The 24,626-nt window shown below is 44.0% G+C and overlaps 1 protein-coding gene across 5 annotated transcripts in view; it reads right to left on the reverse strand.

Annotated features, from left to right (window-relative positions):
• Positions 1–24,626, reverse strand: part of kat6a (K(lysine) acetyltransferase 6A) — a 41,858-nt gene that overhangs the window by 12,121 nt on the left and 5,111 nt on the right. For 4 of the 5 annotated variants that reach the window (XM_083979207.1, XM_083979204.1, XM_083979205.1 and 1 more), the window contains exons 3-9: positions 9,830–9,938; positions 7,545–7,660; positions 6,977–7,058; positions 6,567–6,681; positions 5,279–5,595; positions 3,915–4,027; positions 1,430–1,545 (exon numbers count right to left, since the gene is read on the reverse strand). In XM_083979207.1, the coding sequence (XP_083835333.1) occupies positions 1,430–1,545; positions 3,915–4,027; positions 5,279–5,595; positions 6,567–6,681; positions 6,977–7,058; positions 7,545–7,660; positions 9,830–9,938 (968 nt within the window). The remainder of the gene's footprint in view (positions 1–1,429; positions 1,546–3,914; positions 4,028–5,278; positions 5,596–6,566; positions 6,682–6,976; positions 7,059–7,544; positions 7,661–9,829; positions 9,939–24,626) is intronic. The other variant, XM_083979208.1, reaches the window with a different exon arrangement.

Below are 24,626 nucleotides of genomic sequence, written 5' to 3' on the forward strand. Positions count from 1 at the left end.
CAGAACAAACAGCAGCAATCATTGTGCCAATTGATTCATTCTTGGTTAACTCCAGCCTCTCAGACATGAATGCTTGCCTGTGGTTATTTTATTGACTATTGACTATTATACTATTATTAATTATAGGCCTGACGACACTGTTCAATCAATACTGCAATGATGACTTAAAGCAGAAGTAAGCGATCCGGTCGTTTTGGCTACTTCTTGTCAGCCGATGGAGTTAGCAGCCCCCGCCCTCGTCATGGATCTATTGGTCCTCGTCCCTACATCACCACATTCACGCGCATCCCTTGGCTGCACACACAGCCCTTCATGCTGTTCTCTCTCCTCATTGGATAAAGGTTGTAGGATACAAGGAAAGTTTTCTCCTTGGCTTACAGCAGAGCAGAGTGACTGACAGACCCGTGTTTCGGTCCAAACACTCTATATAAGTGATTGCTGTCGGAAGATACAACTATTTAAGACTTATATTAACACAAATATTCCGCTTACTTCTGATTTAAGCTAAATAAGCAATTATTTAAGTGTGTACATTAACCTTACAGTTCCTGAGTCTTGTTTAATAAGTACCTGAAAACACTGAATTTATCGAAAAATATATTTTGAGCATACTTTTATTGAATAAAATGCACATGAATAATCAATCAATTCAAGCACTGAATAATGAATTGAGAAGGCAGATTTATTAATTAAACCTATTTCACAGCTCTTGTTTTCAAATATCTCTGCAAAGCCTGAGATGTATATGATACCAACAGGATTAAAGGTCCAGTGTGTAATATTTGTCAAGGTTTATTGGCAAAATCTGAATATACTACCAATGCATATATTTGTAGAAGTGTATAATCGCTATAAAATAAAATCTGTTTGGTTTTAATAGCCTTATAATTCTTCTTTTATATATACATATAGCAAGGGTCTTGCTGAGAGAGCATCGCCGTCTTGTGCCGCCATGTTTGTACAGAATTGAAAATCCAGCCAACCAGAGAGCACGATTCAAGAGTTTCACCTTCATAAATAATCAATATAATTATTTAATAGATAAATAATAGAATCGGATGCTAGATGTCACTGTTTTCCCTTCATTTTACACACTGGACCTTTAAATCTTATTGGTTAATATTGCCATTTTTCTTTTGCTCTGAGTGGGTTAGAAAGAGCAAATCTGGTGAGAACAGTTGGACAAATGTTATTCAAGTCACATACATGAAAAAAAACAAATGACTCTCAATGACACTCTCAGAGAATCAAACCCAGTTGCCTCCCTGGCTCTGAGTCTGGCTGAGCACCAAGCAGAGTAGGTGGTGCTGTAAACAGCCTTGTAATTGAGCTCCATTACACTGGTGGTAATTTCTGCGCCTACAACAGGACGACGGGGAGTTAAGTACATTATGCTGTTGCGCTTCGTTGCGTTCGTGCAGTAGCGTACCTGCTGTACTCCTGGGGGTAGGGCGACGAATACCACGTCTGGATTTCAAATTTGCCAAACTCGATGACCGATGGACACCGCATCTGAGGGTCCGGCGGGCCCGTCACACCCACTTTCTGTTGGAGTGAACGAAAGAGATAAAGGAGAGAGAGAGAGAGGGGGGGAGGGAGGGAGAGAGAGAGAGGCACGGGAGGGTCAGTTGTGGGTTTTTACTACGGGAGAGATTAGCAGATGACTGAGCAGGCAGATGGGCTTTCACTAGCAGAGGATCTTAAGGAGTCCGGTGTGACAGGCAGGAGAAGACTGGATCCACACAGGTACATAAACACATCAGCGTGGCAGAGAAGTGGTCAGAAGCAACAGAGTGCCACCGCTCAGAGAGAGCAGCCTATTTGCAAACAGGACTACAGAGTGGTGAAGGACGCTGTAAAAGCTGCCCGCTGGAGGCTTTCATCAAACCGGTGTGGACATCCCTGCCTGCCGTTTATGATGATCGTGTACTCCACAACGCTGCTACTCAGCCTCAATAATCATATCAGCCCTTTTCACACATCATTACCTCTTACTACTTCGCATGCATCAAACACTTAAACACTGGTGTGGATGTTCCCATCTGGATCTGGAACAGTGGTTTATTACGTGACAGTGGCCAAAGAAACCCACTCTCTGGCCAGCGTGCTGCAGTCACACCATCAAACGGGGCATTAATGTGGCTAATTCATGTCTCCTCCCCTGTAACGACAGACTGCCTCGTGAGTGCAGGACGCTGTCATTAGAGCCGCCCTTCTCACAGTCCACTCTATGAAACATAAGATGTTCTCACACCAACCGTAACTTTATTGGTGGCGTGCATCTTCACTGGCCTCACCATTCTACGATTCACCGGGCTACGATTCGGTTCGGTTCGACTATTCGATGCATGTTGCCACACATGGCTTTTTCATCATTTAACATATAAACCAGATAAATATGATAACTTTTTATTTACATCAAATAAAAAAGAAAATATAATTTAAATGCATTTCCACAATACAGCAGCTTCCTTGGAGTCTGAACACACAAAGAAAAAGAAAAGGTCTAGCCTACTTAAAGGTGCACTTGTTAATTTCTCAATAACTCTCTTTAAAAAAAACTAAAAAAACATTGTCTCTGTATGTGAACAACTTCATCAAACTTGAATTAATTATTTGAATTTAAAAATCGATTATGTGACATATCTGCATCAATTCAGATTTGCCCCATTAAGAATCTCGATGCATCTTTGAAACGGTTATTTTTGGCACCCCTACACTTTCTGTGTCAAACTGAGACTTGAGCCTTGAACACTCTCTAATCTACCGAGCAGCCCTGCCCTTCCAAACAGGAAGTAGGCTCTGCCATCAGAGCAGTCACAACCGTATCAAAGGAAACTCACACTTCTTCATACCAAACTGAATATCACAGCAAACAAAGGGCTATGCACACACACACCTCCATATAGCCAGTAAACAAGCAGTAGCGGAATTTATCTAAATTAAACTGAAGTGACAATGTGACAGAGCCATGGTTTATAAATCTGTATTAAAAAAAAGTCAACTTTCTATTCTGACAGACTGAACTGTGGGACAAGAGCACATTGTGTGGAGTGCTACCAGACATCCCTGTTGCTGCATGTTACATGTTCATGTCATGTTGATATAAACTCACTTGAATTCTGTGCACAGATCCAGATGTCCATGTTTGAGCTGCTTGCATAACTTTCCTCTTTTCTTTTCAGTTTGCACACTGGCTTTTGTTTGTCTATACCTTAACCCTGCTGCTCCACATCAAATACAAAATATCTCCATAAACCTGTCTCGACGTGTTCCAGCGCCATTCAGCATGTTGTTGTAACTGTTTACCGCTCGTGCTTTCTTCCTCTTTTCAAGCTTGGTGTGAGAACAGGATGCACGCTGGGTGACTACACCTACACCGCCCTCGTCGCTCCTGCAGAATCACATCTCCTCAGTATTTTAAACATCTACCATCCCTCTCTCTACCTATGATACTGTAGGGGAACATCCACTTGGTGCCAAAGCATCCGCTGCTGGTCGTTCAAAACCAAATGTAAGCCTGCGCTCTGCCCTGTACTCCGAGCATCTACGGTAATGGATGATTTTAATATACATGCCGGATCTGGCAGCTGTTCTGCGGCAAATTAATTTCTTTCAGTGCAGAGATACAATCGCTCTCTCACAGCTCATTGACTTTTCCACCCACCAACGTGCCTACAACCTACGGCCCTCATCTGGGCCAGTGACCGGCTTTTACTACTCGGCCGATGTTGACTCTGCTCTTTTCTCAACACATTTTCAACGGCAATGAATTTCAGCTTCTCCTCTTGCACATTTCAGTTTTTACATAATATCACATCCAATTAGTCCAGCCTGGCAGCCTCGGTCAAGGACCTGCAGGTCTGTTCACCACTTAATACTGTGTGTGTCTCTGTGTGTGTGTGTGTGTATACCTGCAGCGCCAGCTCCTGGATGTGTCTGAACAGTTCGATGTCTTTTTCCGTCAGGTTCTCGTGGCCGGGCAGTTTGTCCTCGTCGTCACGCCAGTCGCTGCCTTCCTGATTGTCTGAGGATTGAAAAAACAGAGGCGACGTTAAAGTAAAAACCCAGTGCCTAGACATGTGGTAACACTTTATAATAACTACACACTATTACGCATTAGTTCAGCATTTATAACACGTGAATACTCATTGGTATGTAGTTTATAAACACAGTTAAAGTTTTACTCATCATTGATAAGCACTAACTGTATTTATAAACCACATACTAATGAGTATTCATGTGTTATAAATGAAGAATTCAGTATTTATTCATGCTTAACTGATGCTTAATAGTGTGTATTTATTATAAAGTGTTACCAGACATGTCAATATGAATAAAGGTGTTATCTACATAAACAACATTTTCTTTCTTAAAAAGAATTTTGCTGATTTACGACAAGGGAAAGGTTTAAAGACAGGTTAGATGGGGTATCCTAATGGGTATCAAGCCCACTTTGCTGTCATTAGTACACTCTGCATAAAGTGCTAAGCCAATGTCTATGAAACTGCAGGGCATATTTGTACTATTTGTAATACACAAGTGAAATACATGAGAGATCCATTAAGTCATCTCCTCCTCATGATAAAGCAGAGAGGCTGGTGTGGCTCTTGATTTATATTTTGGGCAAAGAATATATGAACCTGATTATCCACTGCATGAGAAATTCTTCAAAGGGGATCAAGCACTGATCTGGGTGCTGGTGGAAGCTCGAGTGGATGCTTCTGATGTGTCTGCTCGTCACGTTCATTCCCTTCCACTGCGCTGCACTTGAGACCTGCGCGCTCTCGGCTTCAGAAACTTCAGTAGAAATAAAACTGCAGGTGGCCACTTCAACATTACGCAGCCGTTTTCTTTTAGTGCATAAGCAACAATTTCCTCGGGCAGAAAATGACAAATCAATTCTGCGCCGCTCTTACCCCTTGAGTAACAATTTCCCAATAACTTACATCAGGGTTGGATCATTTTTTTAAAAAATAGGACAAAGAACTCCCGAGCCTCTGCGGTCTGTGCGACGCAATAATAACTGGTAGCGCTGAGTCCGTTTGCCATCAAACCACCCACCTGACAGCCCCGACGCCGAGTCTGGTGGTTGTAGTGTAAAAGGTTGTGTGTAACACACTCGGCTGCAGGTCTTATAACCTGATTAGTGTCTGCTGGATCGATGAGAATCTAGCATCTTGCATTAAGCTCAGCTGTTTGTCTACAGACGGAAACTGATCCCCCCGCAGCAGTGAAGCTCTGTCTGTATGAGCAGAAAAACAAAGCTAACCCTTACCCCCCCTGTCATCTCCATCTCCCTTGCGACTGGCTTTCTTACGGATGCGACACTGCTGCGAGTAGTCCACCACCTCCTGGCGCGCCTTGCGGCCCTCGGGCGAGGGCGTGAAGAACTTGGTGAGGGCGTCGATGAGGCCCTTGGTCTTGTTGTTGAAGCGCAGGCTGCTCTGTGACAGGCCGTCGTCCTCCCGCATCGAGAACAGGAGCCGGTCGTCGCCGGGGTAACCTTCGCAGGAGGAGCTGGAGGACGAGTTGGCCGAGGCCGAGCGCTTCCGCCGGCCGCGCCCGCCGAGCTTCTTGAAAGGCCGCCCCGGCCTGCGGAGGAAGACGAGGGTCCGGTTAGCAGTGTAGGGCACGTTACTTTTGAAAAGTAGTTAGTTATAGTTACTCTTTACTTTTTCTCATAAGTAACCGAGTTACTACATTATAAAAGTAACTAATTACCAGGAAAAGTAACTATTGCATTACTTTTTTATAAAATGCTCAAATGTTCATTCCTTCACACACTCAGTCCCAGTTTGTATTTGTTAAACCATATGTTGAATCTTCAGTTAGACAGGAAAAAATGCAGGATATTACATGATTTGGTAAGAAATGTATACTTTAATTTTGGAAAGATGATTTCTCTCCAACCTTTAAGGTTTTCGTGGATAATTTTCTTTTGTTTTTTACCATTAGAAAGATTAACTTTGGAATAAAATAATACTTGGGAAATATGGGGAGGGTAGGGATGTGGGCATAATTTTTTTTTTTTTTTTAACTGTACCGTCTACTTGCCACTGATACTGTATCAGGATTTTTTTGTTGTCTTTTGTGCTGAATTATTGTGAAATAAAAAATAAAACGCTCAAATATTTCATATTAACTAACCCTAACCTGGTTATGAACGGGTTTATGGACTGAAACAAATGTGTATATAATGTACACTTTAACAGGTGTATTATTTTGTGGTGGGACGTCTTGAGTCAAGTAACGGCGCATTTTATAGTCAGTAACATAACAGTGTTATAACAGGGGAAATACTAGCTTCTTTAATTACTTGTTACTGAAAAAAGTAGCGTTTATGTGTTTATTTATAGCGCCGTTACTTCAATCAATGCTGGTTAGGACTGTGACGGGATGAGTGCATACTGTTTTGTTTTTTTACACACAGATAAACGGGGCAGAGAGGAGTAATGGCAACAAAACAAAACTCATTCTAGACAGACAGACACACAGCGTCTTGCTGCAGCTCTCCACCGGGCTGACACTGATGAAGACGGCATTAGCTGAAAGCAGTTCTTTACCTGTTCTTGGGCCGTCCCAGTGGTGCATTATAGCGCCGTTTGATTTGTGCTGCCTTTTCGTGTAAGAGCGTCTTTCCCTTTTTCCTGGGTTGGCAGATTTGACAAATCCACATGCCTGTGAGACAAAGAGGGCGGGAAAAAAAGAAGCACAGATTCACATACACTGAGGTGGATTAGACGAGACAGGCCTCTGTGCAGGTACTACCCATGCTCTGGGACACAGATAATACATTATTATTTAACAGTGAAGCCTCAGATGTTTCATTAGGAAGTGGCTGCAGCAACAACAACAACAGATGGTTTAATCTGTACTGAAAATATCATAGTCATAAGATATAATTGTGTCTGTTTCATCTGAATCCTCATGGTGCTGTCAACTGGTAATAAGGTGGCCGGTGATGTTTGTTTACCTTTGGGCATCCGCGTGAGGGGAGGATCGCAGCACTCCATGTGAAAGCCCCGGTCACAGGAGTCACAGAACAACATGTTGTCCTGCACAAAACACACACACACACACAGACACACACACACACACACACACAGCAGTGTTGATGATTATCAGAGGCCTCATTAAGAAGTGATGAGTTAGAACAAAACACTGGGCTCAAGTTGTACATGTATTACAGATCAGTCTGTGTGATCCATGTCCAGAAGGATGCACGGCTCCAGGGCTCGTTCTCATCACACATCACATAAAAACATTTAAAGACTTTATATTCTATCACTGTAAGGTAAAAACTAAACTGATTTCTGCACCTGCTTGGTTTCTTATTGTCTTACGTCTTAGCTTCATCTCCTGCAAACATTTGAATAACAATGACTCCCGACTTGACAGGCACGAGAGCCTTACTAAAATAGCTCAATCCCAGGACCGCAGATATGTCTATCAGCATCTCTATCTGGCACTTAAGCAGAGAAGAGAGCGTTTCGCAGACACTGTTCGGGCTGCCAGTCCTCCATATTCGCTCATCCACTCACCGCATTCTTTCCTTGATCCTGACAGCTGCTGCAAGTCTTGCATTCGATGCACTGCCACCACAGAGCCTTGACACGCGCTGTGAGCTCTGGGGAGAACTTGAGACAGGACGGGTGGCCTGCAGGTAGACAGACAGGCGTACACAAACAAGTGCGTCAACGACACACACTTATTTATTTCTTTTTCTTTGTTGCTGCTGACTGACAGCTGTGACCCACTTGCATCATTGTAAGAGGAGGGGGGGGGGGGTGGGGGGGAGAAAAAGAAAAAAAAAAAAGAGCTCCTTTTGGAATTAAAGCCCTCACTGAATCAAACCTGGCTGCAAAGAGAGTGTTCAAACATAAATGACAATCTGTCAGAGCTGTGCATTTGCTCTGTTTGAAGAGCAGCAAACAAGACGGCCTTGTCTGGGACAGAACCCCACTGAGGGAAGAAGCAGAACACAATCTGTCCTCTGCTTCCACTAAGCAATGTCAGCGTAAGCAAGTATTGGCGAGAACACTAGAACTCCTGCTGCAAGAAAAAAAGATTTTATACGGGGGTCTGTCATATCTCAAATTTAGAGGGAAGTGCTGCTCACTACCAGTTTGTGTTCAGATTGCTCAGGTTGGCAGCAGGTCAGCTTATGAAATAAAAAGACTGAAGAATTTGGATTTGAACAGGACTGGGTATCGCTACTGATTTACTGAATCGATTTGATTTCGATTCACAAGGTCCAGATTTGATTCAATTTCCAATTCAATTTGATATTGATTCAATAGGATATATTTCAGTTTTAAAGGGATAGTTCAACATTTGGGCACATTGGCCCATTGCCATAATCCCTATACTCATAGCAGTAGGTTCGCTACCTTTAATTGTCAGTGCAAGCTATTTTTAGAACGGCGGAGCAGAGCCGTGAGCTGCTCAGAGCTACGCTACGGAGGCTAATGGGATTTCTTGGTTTCCCTCATGAAACTCATCAAATACACAATCCAACAACTCCCAAACGCTCTCGTGGACAAGTTGTGACCTGCACATTCACCACGCTATGAGATAATAACAGAACGTTACGAGATAGAGTTGTTTTCGAGGTAAATGCAGAGTCTGCTTGCTGAAAAACTGTCCCCGACAGGAACGTGCATCAGCGGTTTTGCATGAATTTACCTCTAAAACAACCCTGTCTCGTAACGTTCCGTTATTATCTCATAGCGTGGTGAATGTGCAGGTCACAACTTGTCCACCAGAGCGTTGTGGAGTTGTTGGATTGTGTATTTGATGAGTTTGATGAGGAAAACCAAGAAATCCCATTAGCTTTCGCAGCTCGCAGCTCTGCTCCACCGTTCTAAAAATAGCTTGCACCGACAATTAAAGGCAACGAACCTACTCCTGAGACTATAGTGATTATGGCAATGGGCCAATTTGCCAAAATGTTGAACTATCCCTTTAATACCGATTTTGGTTGGTTGTGAAAGACATTAAATTAATACTGCTAATTAGAACTCTCTAATCTGTAGCACTGTTAAAGATGTTAATGTTTACATCATCGGGGCGGTTAGAGATTTGTCATCAGGCTGTGGGAGACTAACAAAAAGGAAATGGCATACATCAAAAAAGATTGATTAAAGGATTTTATGAATCAATATTGGATCTTTCAAATGAAGATTGACATGAATCAGAAAATAGATTTTTTTTAAACTGAGCCCTAGATTTCAACTCTGAATCTGAATTACTGAAAAAACACAAAAAAAGGCATTAAAAAGATTTCAACAGGTAAAATACCAGTTGTACAAGAGTTTCAGTTGAAGTGTTTGCATTGGTTGAAGGGTAAACTGAAGTGAGGGTGAGGTTGAAGTAAAAGCCGTTGTAAAATGTCAGCTGTAGTGAAGGCGGTGGAAATGTGAGCCGTCATGTAACCGCTGAGAGGAGATGAATATTCACACTGAGGAATAAAAGTAGTTGAAATGAGACTTGAAGAGTGAGAGATTAATTCATCTGAACGGCCATCAAAGACACAGATAAAGGCCATTAAACTGAAATGAAGAGGTTCAGTGTGTTAAGTGTGTGCACAGTAAATAATTCAGAGTGCAGCTTCCTAATATTTCACTGGGTAATTCTTCTACCCACAGTCTAAATGTGCTTTGTAATGTGCTTTTGTCAAAATACCTGCGATAGTAATGTGATAATGCATCTATTGTATCCAACTACATGTGAGTTTAGTGGGGCCAGCTGATTGGTTCTTCTTCCAGAAACTCTCCACCGGTGCTGGCTGGTGCTGGGTTTTTATGGGTCACGAGTGAACACTCACCGCTGTTGCCACAGTCGGCGCAGGAGATGAGTTCCTCCGGCTTCTTGTCACGATTCTGCTCCTTGGTGCCCAAACAGAAGCTGCAGATGGGGATGGGCTCCGCTACCGGCTGGCAGAGGGACAGAGCAGAAGGGGGGAGGGAGGGGGGGTGGGGGAGAGAGGGATGCAAATTGAGACCGTCAGTCAACTTAACAGCTTCATTGTACAAATGAACACAACAAAGTGGCCCTTCTGTGTCCTGCCACGGTGGCAGAGTGTCGCCGTGTGTATCAACAAGCTCAGACGCTCCGATGACGCTGCCGATCTGTGAACGACACAGTTTAGGGTAATGAAGAGCGGGAGCGTTCCTGTGATGGGTGAGCTTGTATAATTTATGTGACATGTCGAGGGGGGGGGGCTAGAGGCTGCCATTGTGAGCCCCCGGTCTCTTGATGACTCCTGAGCTGTTTTGATCAAAGGTGCGTTTGGTTGTTCTGGCAGTTTTAATTCCACTGCAGCGTGTCCACATCTGACACCGGCTTTGAAAACACGCCATCAGACGTTCCGTGTCTGGGGTCGTGTAACTCTTTTCACCCCCCCCCCCACAAAACAAACTATGTCGGCAGCAGGTGTGTACTCGGATGCAAAACAAACACATCAGTTGAAAATGTACACACACAACCCTCAGCCAGATTTGTGTCCGAGATTACAAGAGGCTGGATAACACTTAACTTGTTGTTATGCATCAAATGGGACTTGTGCGAACAATAAAGCAGAGAAATCGCACCCCTGAAGCGCTGCAGGTAAACACACACACACACACACGCACGCAGGAGAGGAAGGGCCACTAGGTGACTCTCCTTGAAAGTTTCTGGAGCCTGGAGCCCTGAGGGAAGTGTTGCCTCGCTTCTACCTCAGAATAAACCGCAAGTAATTTCAGCAAATACATTTTGTTTACTGCCGAGCTCTACCCAGCAGATAGAAGGAGTGAGGTGGATTTGTTTTTGCCGTCACTCTGACTGTAAAAATCTTTATACTTTGGTTGGTAATATGTACAACCAGTGTTTCCCCTACATGTCTGGTTGAAATGTAGAGGAATGTAGGGGAAACACTGTCGCAGAATTCAAGTTGCAGTTTAAAAAAATCGATTATTTAGCCTCATGTTTATTTTAATCGAAAGGAGCTATAATATATATGTCTAATTAGGGATGTCAAGATTACTTGTTTTCACAATTAACCGTGGTATTAAGTGCCACAGTTAATTAATCGTAAAGATTTCTAAATACAGTCACTTTCCAAAAACGATTATGTAGGAGCCATATCGGCAGATCAGCGCAACACGCACGGACCGAAAACACAACAACTGCATGTGAATTCGGTAAATTACGTTGATGTGAATTTACCTAACGTAACATTGAATTGGTAGGAATTTAAATGTCATTTGTTAGAAAAAAAATTATATAATTATAAACTTAAACATTAGATGTCAATTAATGACTTGAATATTTCAAACATTTCCCCTGGGGGATTCATAATTGGCCATATATTAAAGCAGAAGTGAGTGATCCGGTCATTTTCGCTAATGCTGCGTTCCAGGCAGGCTTTTGAAATCGTAAATTACAGCTTCAAGTCACAACTTACGACTTTGTAGCGTTCCAGGCAACCCACTCGTGTTTTTCCGACCTGTTTTACCGGTGAAAGTCACTATAACAGCCACTCGTATTCCGACCGGTGAACTCGTACCAGATCGAACTGGTACCACTTCACGGTCGGAAAAATACGAGTTTCCTTGAACGCACCATAACAGTCCTCGTCGCTACGTCACCACATTCACGGCGTTCCTTGGCTGCACACACAGCCCTGCATGCCGTTCTCTCTCCTCATTGGATAAAAACTGTAGGATACGATAAATGTTTTCTCTTCGGCTCAGAGCAGAGCAGAGTGACTGACAGACCCGTGTTTCAGACCAAACACTCTATGTAAGTGATTGCTGTCGGAAGATATAACTATTTAAGACTTATATTAACTCATTGAGTGCCGCGCTCCTTTCCAAAGTTTTAGTCAAGTGTACCGGCAATTTAGACCATTTTTGACTTTTTATGTAGAGCCACAGTGTATTCTATATTATTGCCACCAACACATACTGTGGCTCAATTGAAAGGTTTACCTTAATGCTTCAAGTGGCCACAAACCGTTTGTTTCTACGTGCCTCTGTTCCTGAGAAAAGTCAAGCTAAACATGGCTGGGTTTCACCAAAATCCCTCCTTTTTTTCTAGAAAAGGAGATAGAGCGTCTTTTATGAAAGGTGCGCTGTTTGTGTCTGTCGCTCTTCTCACACTCGCATTTCTGGATCAAAGGGCTCGTATAAGATAAATATATACAACAGTTGTTGTTCTATTCACAAAACCACCATCGGGGGCGGGGGGGGGGGGGCGCCACTAAACAACAATAACACAGACGCACCGTGCCGTGTCACAGCTTCTCCCCGCGGAGCGTGAGGGTCAGTCGGCCACCGCGGCTCGGGAAGACCGGTCCCGCCGGTGGTCGCGGTCCTTCTGTGGTACGGGTCGGTGATGCCGGTCTGCTTTGGCCCAGAGACCATCAGATTTTACCGCGGGAGGACTTTGGGGAGGACACGGTGTTGCTCCAGCTGAAGACCGGGCGGACTGTCGGCTGAGAGCTTCCTGTTTCTGCTCCGAGCAGCTGGAGCAGCTGGAGCAGCAGCGCGGGTGAGAGCAGAGCAGCTGCGCTGCATCTGCATGCAGAACTCGTTTGCAGAAGCCGAGTTATGATAAAAACTTCCAGATCATGAGCTGTCATGTGACTTTGATCGTCATCTATTTCAGTTCTCCTCGTCGTAGAGTCCCCAAATTTACATATAATGTGTATTAAAGTGTCTATTTTCATAATTTAAAAAAAAAGCAAAAAACGTAAAATTACGTTTTCGGCACTCAACGCATGGGAACGAAAAACGAGAAATTACGTGGTTGGCACTCAATGAGTTAACACAAATATATCACTCACTTCAGCTTTAACAGATACGTCAAATATTTGTGTATATAATTAGTCATATAATCATATTTTGACTATATTTGATTTTACACATTCATAATGTTGTGAAATTAATTAATGCATCATAATCGTGATAATGGTAATACCGTGATTATTTCTCTGACAATAATCGTACCAAGACAATCTATAATCGTGACATCTCTACGTCTAATGTGTTGCTATTGTTTCATTACGATGCATATTCCCCCTCGCTCCTCTCACACACACACACACACACCCTCAGTGAGGCCTCTCTCCCAGTTCAGCCCCGTCCACTGCGCTTCCTGAGCTCCTTCCCCAGCTGACGTCACCACGAGCGGACCTGTTGGTCTGACTAGTCCAAAACAGTTGGAGCCAAACGGCACTGTTCTCCCTCTGCCATCTGATTTTTAAATACCAGCACCCACCCTCAAAAAGAATAAAAAATAATAAAATCGAAGCTGAGTCGCTGAGCTGAGCCTTATACAACTAACATACAAGTTAGTTTGGGGCCTAAATCGAAATTACACTTGCACCCCCCCCCGGAACGGAACTCATCCACCCCCCAACCCCCCAAAGACAAAAAAAGCTAGATGAAACACTGACAACTTATATATAAATGTCCCATATACTAATGAATTTTAGGAGCAACAAATGTCAGATTGACTTTGGGTGCACTGCGATTTAAAATGCTGGCAAAACATTTTTGACCTTTTCAAATTGTATCCTTTATCAATACTCCAAAATTGTAGTGGGTGTAATTAGGATTTTCTGAAGCGATCAAATAAAAAAAAAATGAAAAAAATCTCTAAAAACCTCATGCAGATATTTTTTAAAAAGCTCAATAATCAGGGAAAGCAGCTGCCTCTATGCCAACCACTCGTACAGCCAGTTGTTTTTTACAAACCACACGCTGTGTTGAATGGAGAACATCTGTGTGCAATCAAGGTGATGCCGAATACTTTAAGGTTAAATACATCAGAGCTCTGTCAGTCGGTCGGATCAGCAGCAAGAGCTGTGTCGTCGGGACGGAGAACACTTCACTGCAAAGCCCTGCTGAACAAAAGACGCTGATCAAGTTCATCACAACTATGTGGCGCTGCCTCTGTGAGAAGAAGAGCACAAAGTGATGGACAGTGGAGGAGTGAGATGTCTCCACGCTGAGCTCAGGGCAGCGTCCTCTGTTGCCTGGGCGGCGGCGTGGCCTGGAGAAAGAAACTATTGAAGTAACTCACATGACACCTGGACTGGTGTTTACCAGCAGACGTGTGAGAGAGACGGGACAAAGGAGCTTCTGTGATCTAATGACACCCAATTGGAGCTTTTTGGGTTGTCACATTAGACCGTTTTGTGCGAACCACACACACACACACACTGCGTATTGGCACAAACACTGCGTATTAGCACCATGCTGTGGTGATGCTTCTCTAATCTGCGGCAAAGACACTTACAGCAGCTGTGGAAACATCTGCAAGAGACTGACTGAGTGTGAGACGACACACAAATAGAATAAACTTGGAAAACAACAACGGTGTGATGGAGATGATTCCACACTGTGGCAAGACTTCACAGAACTACTGTCACAGCTCAACTTAAAACTGACCTGATGTGGATAAATAGGAAGTTATTATGGCTAATTAGTGTCAGAGGTTTAATTATTCCACTGTTTATTCAACACAATAGAACATTGAGACCCTCGGGCACATGAGCCGAATGTTTTCATACTATAAAACTTAGACTGCGTCATAATAAACCACCCTTTGTATTAAGTGTCCTTCACCCAAAATCAATAACTCACCAATTGTCTACTCACCGTCATGCCAAGGAAGGGTTTGGAGAACTTTCAGAGTCATCAAAACACTTTTGGAGTTCCAGGGGGCAACGGATTTTCATATAATGGCGGTGGATAGAGCTCACTTTTGAATCGTCCAAAACACACACTATGAAACATCTAAATACCTCCATACTGCTCGTCTGTACTGACCCAAGTGTCCTGAAGCCGCCACATGGAAAAGTTGTTCGGAAAAATTTATTTGATCTCTGTTTTTATCCTCGTTGTAGTAGTAGCTCCCAGTGGCTGCGCGAGATTTGCTGCGAGATGTTCTTCCATGTTTACATCAAACATCCAATGGTTTATAACCACAAACAAAAATCTTGCAGCAAATCTCGCGCATGCGCACAAACATCAACAGAGCCACTGGGAGCTACTACTACAACTTTTTCATGTGGCGGCTTCAGGACACTTGGGTCAGTACGGACGAGCAGTATGGAGGTATTTGGATGTTTCATAGTGTGTGTTTTGGATGATTCAAAAGTGAGCACAATATGCCACCATTATATGAAAATCCGTTGCCAGCCGGACCCCCCCTGGAACTCCAAAAGGGTTTGATAACTCTGCTTGGCATGACGGTTAGTAGAAAATTGGTGAATTATCGATTTTGAGTGAAGTATCCCTTTAAAGGATGTTCTTACACTATCATGAAGTCACATAACAGAGCAGCAATAGATGCTATTTTTACAAAGGATGAATCCACTGTCACTGTCAGGCAGCTACTGATACAAATGCTCATTGAGGCTGTAGCTGTAGTTTACCCAACTACTGGTGAGCATGCTAATTTAGCAGAAAATTTGACATTTGATGGGCAGATGCCAGCACTATAAAAGAAAAGGATATTTTTAGCAAAGCCTGAAATAATTCTCTAACATACCCTAATAGTTTGCAATTTAGAGCTTACTATGAACTGACAGACAAATAAATTAAAAGCATGGGACTCTTAAGAAGAAAAGTATTTTCTCAAGTACCTCCTCTGGAACTGTGATCAAGAGATACACTAATCTGGAGAGTTTCAATAGTGATGTAACTTGGGAAGCCATTAAAAAAAGATTTATTTATTTTCTTACAGCCAAGGTCATAATAACATCTCTTCCAAACCCACAATACAACATCTAATCCTTTATTTAGCTGGAAAACAACAACGTGACATTCACTGAAGTTGGGTGTGTGTGTGTGTGTGTGTGGGGGGGGGGGGGGGGGGGGGGGAGTGGTTATGAGGTTTTCTGCAGGACAGCTGTGTAAATGCACATAGCTGCAGAAATGTGGGTAGGTACCAGGTCCTGGCAGGGAGGAGAGCTTGATTTATTGGGTTCATTTCCTTCTGACTCGGGCTGATTCCAGAAGCGCCATGCTACACCTCACCACCACCACCGCCCCCAACATAACACCGTACAGGGACAGAGAGAGAGAGAGGGAGACAAAAGGTGTAGAGTGAGGGAAGAAAGAGGTAAACAGAGAGGAGGGACTGCAGAGAAAGAGCGGTAAAGAGAGAGAGAGTTAGATAAGCAGAGACATGCAGGCTACTGAGAGAGAAAGACTTTACCAGTTCTCTGTTTCTCAGACCGGTTCACAGGTTAAAGTCATTAACAATGGTGAATGCGTAATTAAAACAGCCGGATTTGACTGAAAAAACACACCAAGACGGTGAGGGAGGAATGAAGTTAGTCGGCGCCAAGACAGAGAGAAAAGACGAGAGGAATATGAAAAAAAAAGCAGAGCGCTGACAAAAATAATGGAGGGCAAAAGAGCGAAGGAAATGGAAAGCATAAAGAAAGAGAGAAAATCTGCAGCAGCAGACCTCAGAGCAGCCTGCGTGCGACCAACACCTCAATCATTCCTGACGCTTAACCCGTTCCTCGCCGGAGGAGGTCAACAGCTCCCGCTTGCCCTGAGAGCGCTCGAGTAAACACGAGCTCAGAGTGAGCGAGTGAGCGAGCATTACCTTTCTCACACACACACACACACGGACACCTGGTATAGAGATGCACGTTACAGTGGAGCTTCAGTTACTGGCTGCCACTGTAAATTAATCCCCAACAGATACTAAAAAAACCAAAAGCTAATCCTCCTCCGTGACAGGGATATTGGAACGGTGAAACACAATCCTCAAATTCCTCCTGAGAGCCGGTTTCCCTCCTTGTTTCAGTCTTTCCCGCCTCGGCCGGAGCAGGCTGCCTCGGCTGCTCTAACACCACACACACACGCCAGCGCTCTAGAAATCTCTCACGTCGTCGACCGACTTGTTTGAGCTCAGCGTCATCGTGGCTGACATTGGACTTCGAATGTGTGTTAATGTTTTGGCATGTGATCTTCTTTTCACAACATAAAAGGAAGATCCAATTGTGTTATTGTGTTACTGAACCGCAAAGACACGCCTCATGACAACTGTTGGCAACCGGCTGTGTTAACTGGGTGGACTCGACATGCCACCTGAAAACACGCCTTAACACAGGTGAGGGGAACCTGGTGCGACGTAGCCGACACACCCACCTATGCATCACTTAAAGGGATAGTTCAACATTTTGGCAAATTGGCTCATTGCCATAATCCCTATAGTTTAGGAGTAGGTTCGTTACCTTTAATTGTCGTTGGAAGCTATTTTTAGAACGGCGGAGCAGAGCCGCGAGCTGCTCAGAGCTACTCTACGGAGGCTCATGGGATTTCTTGGTTTCCCTCATCAAACTCATCAAATACACAATCCAACAACTCCACAACGCTGGTGGACAAGTTGTGACCTGCACATTCACCACGCTATGAGATAATAACGGAACGTTACAAGACGGAGTTGTTTTAGAGGGAAATGCAGAGACTGCCCTCGACAGGAACCACACATCAGCTGTTTTGCATGAATTTACCTCTAAAAGAACTCATAACGTTCCGTTATTATCTCATAGCGTGGTGAATGTGCAGGTCTCAACTTGTCCACCAGAGCGTTGTGGAGTTGTTGGATTGTGTATTTGATGAGTTTGATGAGGGAAACCAAGAAATCCCATTAGCCTCCGTAGCATAGCTCTGAGTAGCTCGCGGCTCTGCTCCGCCGTTCTAAAAATAGCTTGCACCGACAACTAAATGTAACAAACCTACTGCTATGACTATAGGGATTATGGCAATGCCAATTTGCCAAAATGTTGAACTATCCCTTTAAGCACGACACGGTCAAACACACACACATCCTGTAGCCTAGCGTCGCACTGTTTGCCTGCGTTTAGTTTCCAAAGAGTTGAAATTAATACTTGAGGCAACATGTAGCTTTGTCTGAGGCCTCATACAGAGACATAATGGGTTATAGAAAAACAACTTGGTGTAGCCTGGTTTCCCCCTTTATATACTGACTTCTGTTATCCAAAGACAGAGGACAGGAGAGTGAGACAGGAAGGAGAGAACAAAGGAGGAAGGACAAAAGGAGAAGCAGAAATGGAGGAGGAGGAGGAGGGGAGGAAGGATAAAAGGCATTGGGAGAAAGCAGCAGAAAGAGGGAAAAGCGTTACTGCTGTCCTTGTCTCGTCTCAAGTCAAGGATCTCATTAACATGGGAGCCCGATCTCAGCAACCCCATCGCACTTCCCTTATGGCCACCCCCCCACCACCACCACCACCTCCAAACACAAACTCATTGATCACTGTTACAGGACATGCCGTGCAAGCGGCGACAACACGCAAACACACATACGCGCGCGCGCGGGTTCCTTTCACAAGTTGCACCTTGACGTGCCATTGTTTCACTTTCAATGAGGAGCACACACAAACACACACGGAAGAGAACACTCAGCTGGCGTCGGATCACAGATAACACGAGTGTGTGTGTGACATTTTAAACCTGAAATCCCATCGAACGCTTTGGGAGTTAACTTCTCAAATGATTGGGTGGCATCTATACGAGAGGCAGAGGAGGGACCTCGCGTTGTGCCAGCGTGTCCTCCGTTCAGCCAGGCATCACCCTCCATTAAGATCGAGGTTAGCCAGGGAGCACAAAGCTAAATCACTGCATCAAACGGAGCAAGGGGGCTGGCCGCGCTCCAGCCGTCACTTCCACAGCTGCTCAACACATTGGCTCTATTTGTGGGGCGGTGAGGTTAGCCATACGCGAGGCCTCACACCGCTGCGCTTCCCGTGCCAAATGCCATTCACATCAGAGTCGGTGGTGGAGCTTGAGGTAACTGCTCCCCCCCTGGGCGCTGACGCCGCTGTTAATGCTGTTTCTATAGACTGGTGGCCAGCTCCGTCTGCTGCTGCTTGCTCCTGTGCTTCTCATAGGTCAAAGTCGCTGATAGACATGATGATGACCGCTCAGCACTAAGGCTTCAAAGAGGTAACACTGGAAAACATTGTCCTATACATGTTTAGCATGTGACCTGCTGGTAGGGCTGGGCGATTACGGCAAAAATCATAATCACGATTAGTTTGGTCAATATTGAAATCACGAATGTATGTATATGGAGGAGGGGGGGGGGGGGGGGGGGGGTATGCAGGATTTGTAGCTTATAACTATGCTACATTTTTAACTTAATTAAACAGCTTTGGAGTAATTGTGAAGGTTAAATAAATTGTAACAGTGTGCGAGGGAGAATGGAGGCTCTCTGTCTTCCACATGCGTCTCTTGGCTGAAAATCAGCCTTGTGAGATCAAAGCCGCCACCCCAGTGTCCCAGCTCTTGTCTCAAACTTGCCCCATAACCCGTAACCTCTTGTTTATGACAGATGAAACTACACACATATGCACATCGTAACATTGTATATGATATATAACATCATCTACAGCTCTATTGATTGATTTCTCGCCAGCTTCGTTGTAAACAAATGCACATGTCCAGGAGGACGGTTAGCAAAACAGAGGAAAAGCAATAGCTGGGTTTCCATCCAAATGTATCGAATTTAAGAGCGGATTTTGTGAAAATGCGCAAAAAGCAAATGCGAATTTATGACCGTTTCCATTCATTAGTGTTTTGCGATTAGGAGGAGTGCGCCGTGAATGTATCCAACAGTTGACACTCAGCTGACACTCAACATCATGGACAATTTACGTACTTTCCGGACTATAGACGCACCTGTATAAGCCGCACCAGCTAAATTTTAAAAGAAAATACTGTACATATAGGCCGCACTTGAATATAAGCCGCAGGTTTTCATGTTGTAACGAGATATTTACACAGAAAGACAGTCGGGAACTGTCCAAGTCCGCTCGCTTTTCCGCTGTTTTAGTTAGGCTCCTCTCGACCATGTGCATCTGTTTACAACAAAGCCGGCGAAAAATCAATAAATGAAGCGGTGGATAACGTTACATTACATAACGATGTTACGGCGTGTGTGTTTGTGTAGTCTTAACCGTCATAAACAGAAGATTATGGGTTACGGAGCGCGTTTGTGTTGCGGTGTGCAGAGACGAGAGCTGGGAGACCGGGGCGTCGTTCTCCATTTCTTTGAACGTCGCTGGGTGAAGTCCAGCAGCACTTCACCCACAAACTCTGGCTCAATTCGCATAATCTGTTTCCATAACAAAAAGTCGCATTTTCATTTAATCGATACGCTGACAAATCCACCCCCCCAAAGTGTAAAAACTTTTGTGCGCATTTACCGCCTTTTTTCGAATTTCTGGCGTTTCCATCCAAGTATTTACAGGGTTCCCGCGGGGTCTTAAAAAGTCTTAAAAGCATTGAATTTCAAATTTGAAAATAATACCTTAAAAAGTCTTGAAAAAGTCTTGAATTTTTATATTTGGGTCTTAAAAATTGTGCTGTTTGTAACTTCTCTCTATTTTTAAGTTTTTATTTGTCAATCGCGAATATTTAATAAAAAATAATGTAAATACAGAGAGGCGGAACTACGGTAATCATTTCGACCGCACCGCAATCAGGAGGGTATAAATAATCTGAACACAAGCTAGATACGTCACTGCAGACTTCATTTATGAAGACCCCCTGTTCATTTGCACGGTTACTGTGAACTGTTTTTCAAATAAACGCACACTGTGAAATTCAAGAATTTCATTTTTCTTCTTTGCCGATATGGCTGTAAAACAGGCCGACTAAAGTCTTAATTTCATGTATAAATGGTCTTAAAAAGGTATTAAATAGTCTTAAATTTAACTTTAAGAAACTTGTAGGAACCCTGTATTTATTGGCAATTTTTGAAAATGCGAATAAAAAAAGGTGGATGGAAACGCAACTATTGTTGTTGTGAGTTTCTTCTTTTTTTCTATTGTCAGTTCATTCGGCCTGAGCGGTGGTCGACTAAACAACACTGCTCTCTCTCTGCCATCTTCACTTGTGCTGACTTTTAAACACCGGCCGTCACCACACAAGTGGACTCACAGCATTGACTGAGTGAGTGCAGTGCAGGCTTCAGAGGCGGAATCGCGCATGTGTCTATCATTCAGAATAAGACACAAATAGTCTAGGAAAATGACAAAGTAATCACTTTTCTTTCATTACATAAGTTTTAGGATCGCATGGAACCCAAAATCAAAATCGTAATTTGCTTAAACCAGTCCTACCTGCTGAGCAGACAGTTTTGTTGACATTGACAGGAAGTAGTCAGAATGAGAGGTCGACAGCGTGGCTGCACAATTAAACACAATGGAATCAAATTGCAATATGGCCAAGTGCAGTATTTAAAAGGCAGGAGCTGAATTGTTATTTTCTGATAAAATGTGTCATAACTACTGTGGTGCTGGTGCATTGTTAGTGCTGTGAGTGTTGTGTTTTGCTACGAAGACGCTTGTTCCAACAAATCATATTCTCAAGACATGAAGGGACATGTTTACAAGACCCAACAAAAAACAACATCATGAGTTCCAACTGAAATCACAAACATACATCGCGACGGCAATATCTGCCCATGTAATGGCAACATGATGTCTTGTGCATATCGTGCAGCTCTGGTTAACAGTGAGGTCTGTGGATTATCTTGAGTGACGGGGACACTGTTTCTCCAAAAACACTTTGCTGTCAGTGCCTGTCACATTTTGTTTTGATACATTTGTTTAAGCGGCAGCAGATATATGATAAGCAATACAACTATAATGTAGCCACATGGCTGTGAACCAAAGCAACAGAGAGTAAGAAACTGTGTCTAAAGGGAGAGTAATGATAATCAATGACTACTTCCATTAATCTGCAGATTAACTGATGATGACTAAACAATTATTTGACTATCAACCGCTCTGCTCATCAACTAATTGTGGAAGTTATTTTCCAACTTGTTTGAACTGATGCTTTAAATGAATAACTGTGCATCAGTTTTTCCATTTCTCCGCTAGTGTGCACCGCTAAGTGTCAAACAGGAACTGAGTCTGTGGTCGCAGCACAGCTTGAAGTTTAAACTGGTGTCAGAGAGTGGAGCCAGCCTTTTTTTTTAAACGTCAGGCTCTAATAATGGGTCGCCTGAGGCCACGGTGCCGGTGAAATGCAAACAATAGACGGTTGTCACAGAAATGAAGGATGGATTTTCTACAACTTTCGCCACCTCCTTGAAAAAAAAATGGATCGGTCCAAAATCTGATATTCAAGAAAAGCCAACAATAGGAGACCATTTCATGGCACCCAAACGCCATCATTTTCCCAGCATTCCTGTGGTGCGGCGCTATAACCCTGGCGATGTTCCTATCCATGTAGGGGAAACGTAAAAACCCTCTCCCGTGGCTGCAGAACACAGAGCAGAACGAGGGGGAGACGGCGGGGGGAGAGACAAGCGAGGTGGATAGAAAAACAGATGAAGAGACAGGTTGCGCCCAAGACATATAATCAATGTCTGGGGGCATTTTGTATTCATGGCGCTCCGAGTGACGATACATGATGTCTTCACCTTGAGCAAACACAGAGAGGTAATGTGCGCGATGTTAGGAAGACAGGTGGGGGTCGATCCCGTACGGGGAAGAGAGGAATGAATTACAGTGGATAAATATCTCCATTACGGCTCATAATAAGCAGTGCCTAATGTAGCGGCTCTACAACCACTACCAGCAAAGGAACCATTAGGTGCAGGATGCTAACATTAGCCAAACTGGTTAAAGGGGTCAGTGGGATGTTTTGGAGGGAAAAGTCACAACACAGTGGATGTGGGAGTGGGAATGTGGCTCTGTGTGTGTGTGTGTGTGTTGACCACGAGTCCCTTTTCACACGTCCTCGCCATGACACTGCACGTCGACATCGAGAACTCTGGTTCACCCCGCTCCAGCTGTTGGGGAGGGGGCAACCGCAGGGCAGGGAGATTGCTCTTGCGTATTATGACAGGATGAACATCACACACACACACACAAAACTATATACCGAGACGGATATACACACAAAGGCTCAGCGTCGGGCCCATCCCACCTAATGGCTGTAGCCTCATACCGCTAACGGGTGCTCAGGGAGGCAATGAGGTTTGCCATCTATATCCATGACCCCTGGTTGACTTCGCTCCCCCATTCTCCTCCCCCTTCATGACCTGGCAATGGCACCCTATTAGGGTGAGGGGGGGGGGACGCAGGGAGACCGAAAATAGGGTCTGGGATCCCGTCTGAATGGAGTGCTCCGACACAAACATCAGTGCGTTGAGTACACAAATCTCCCTTCAAACGGGGTCAGAGCCTGTGCTTATCCGTTTGTTTTGATTCCTCCCCTCCCACCCCCACCCTCCACCTCCACTCTCTACACTCTCTCCCCCTTTTCTTGAGAAATTGTAACCGTTAACGATCAAGCAGAGCGATTGTGCACGTCGATGATGCACCAGTCCAGTGGTAGGGCAGTGAAACAGTTGAGTGATCGTGCAAACCTTCTCAGTGCTGTTTCTCCTTAAAGGTACAAACCACTCGCACAGGAGCAGAGTAACATTAACATGTACGACGGGGGAAAAGTGGTATTGAACGCGTCAACAGTTGTACATGGTCATGGAGGTTGAGTGCATTACAACAACTGTACCTGCTGATTCCAGGTCTGTCTAAAGCTCTCTCTGAGTGCTCCTGGACTCTTCTTTTAACTGAGGAGCACCTGGTCGTTGTCGGTTTAAAAACACTTTTGTAACCAATGCTGTCGGTCTGTTTTTCAACATAAGCTTGTGACGGTCTTCAGAGAGCATCATGAGATGCTGCTTGTGTGACACCTTGGTATTGAGAAACCTTTTTATTAGTTATTATCACTCAACTACTGTTAAAGGGGAACTATGCAAGCCCAGTCGCCTTTTCACTGTTTTGCTAACCCTCCTCCCGGCCATGTGCATTTGTTTTTAACAGAGCCGGCAATCCATGGAGCTGTGGATGGCATAATATGATATTTTACAGTGTGTATATTGTGTAGTCTTATCTGTCATAAACAAGACTTTACTGATTACGGAGAGTGTTTGTTTCATGGTGCCGCCGAGACGAGAGCTGGGACAGCGGGTCGGAGGCTGGTTTTCAGTCAAGAGACGCTAGGTGGAAGGCAGAGAGCCTCAGTTCTCCCCATGTGAAGTAATTTAACCATCACAATTACGCCAAAGCTGTTTAATTAAGGTAAATTCTTGCATAGTTCTTCTTTAATTTGCACTGATAGGGAAAAGGATTACTTCCTAAATACTGACAGATTCCAGCTGGGTTCTTGTCTTTCCATTCCAATTTGCACTTCCTCCTTTTCTTCACATGTTTAACACTTATTCCCTGTGTCATTTCACTTTATTACACATTTACTACATTTATGGACATATGTGTTTTGATTTTTTTGTATATGTGGATTACTTTGGTTGTTACAGACATCTGGTGAAAGTTTCATGTCAATAGCCCGATCAGAAATATATTTGCTGAGGAAAACGTTGACGGGTTCGATACCTATTTTCCCCGCTGTACACCAAGAACACACCAACAGTCCAACACAAAACACACGACCGAGCAGCAATAAGGTTGATTCCTCTGGAGAGAGATATCAAGGCAACAAGGGGCTTGTGTGAATGCCACATACAAATGTCATCTTCTACGCTGCTGCAGCACTGTCTTCATGACATAACTA

Source organism: Trachurus trachurus, assembly GCF_905171665.1.
Source record: "Trachurus trachurus genome assembly, chromosome: 9".
Lineage (NCBI taxonomy): Eukaryota > Metazoa > Chordata > Actinopteri > Carangiformes > Carangidae > Trachurus > Trachurus trachurus.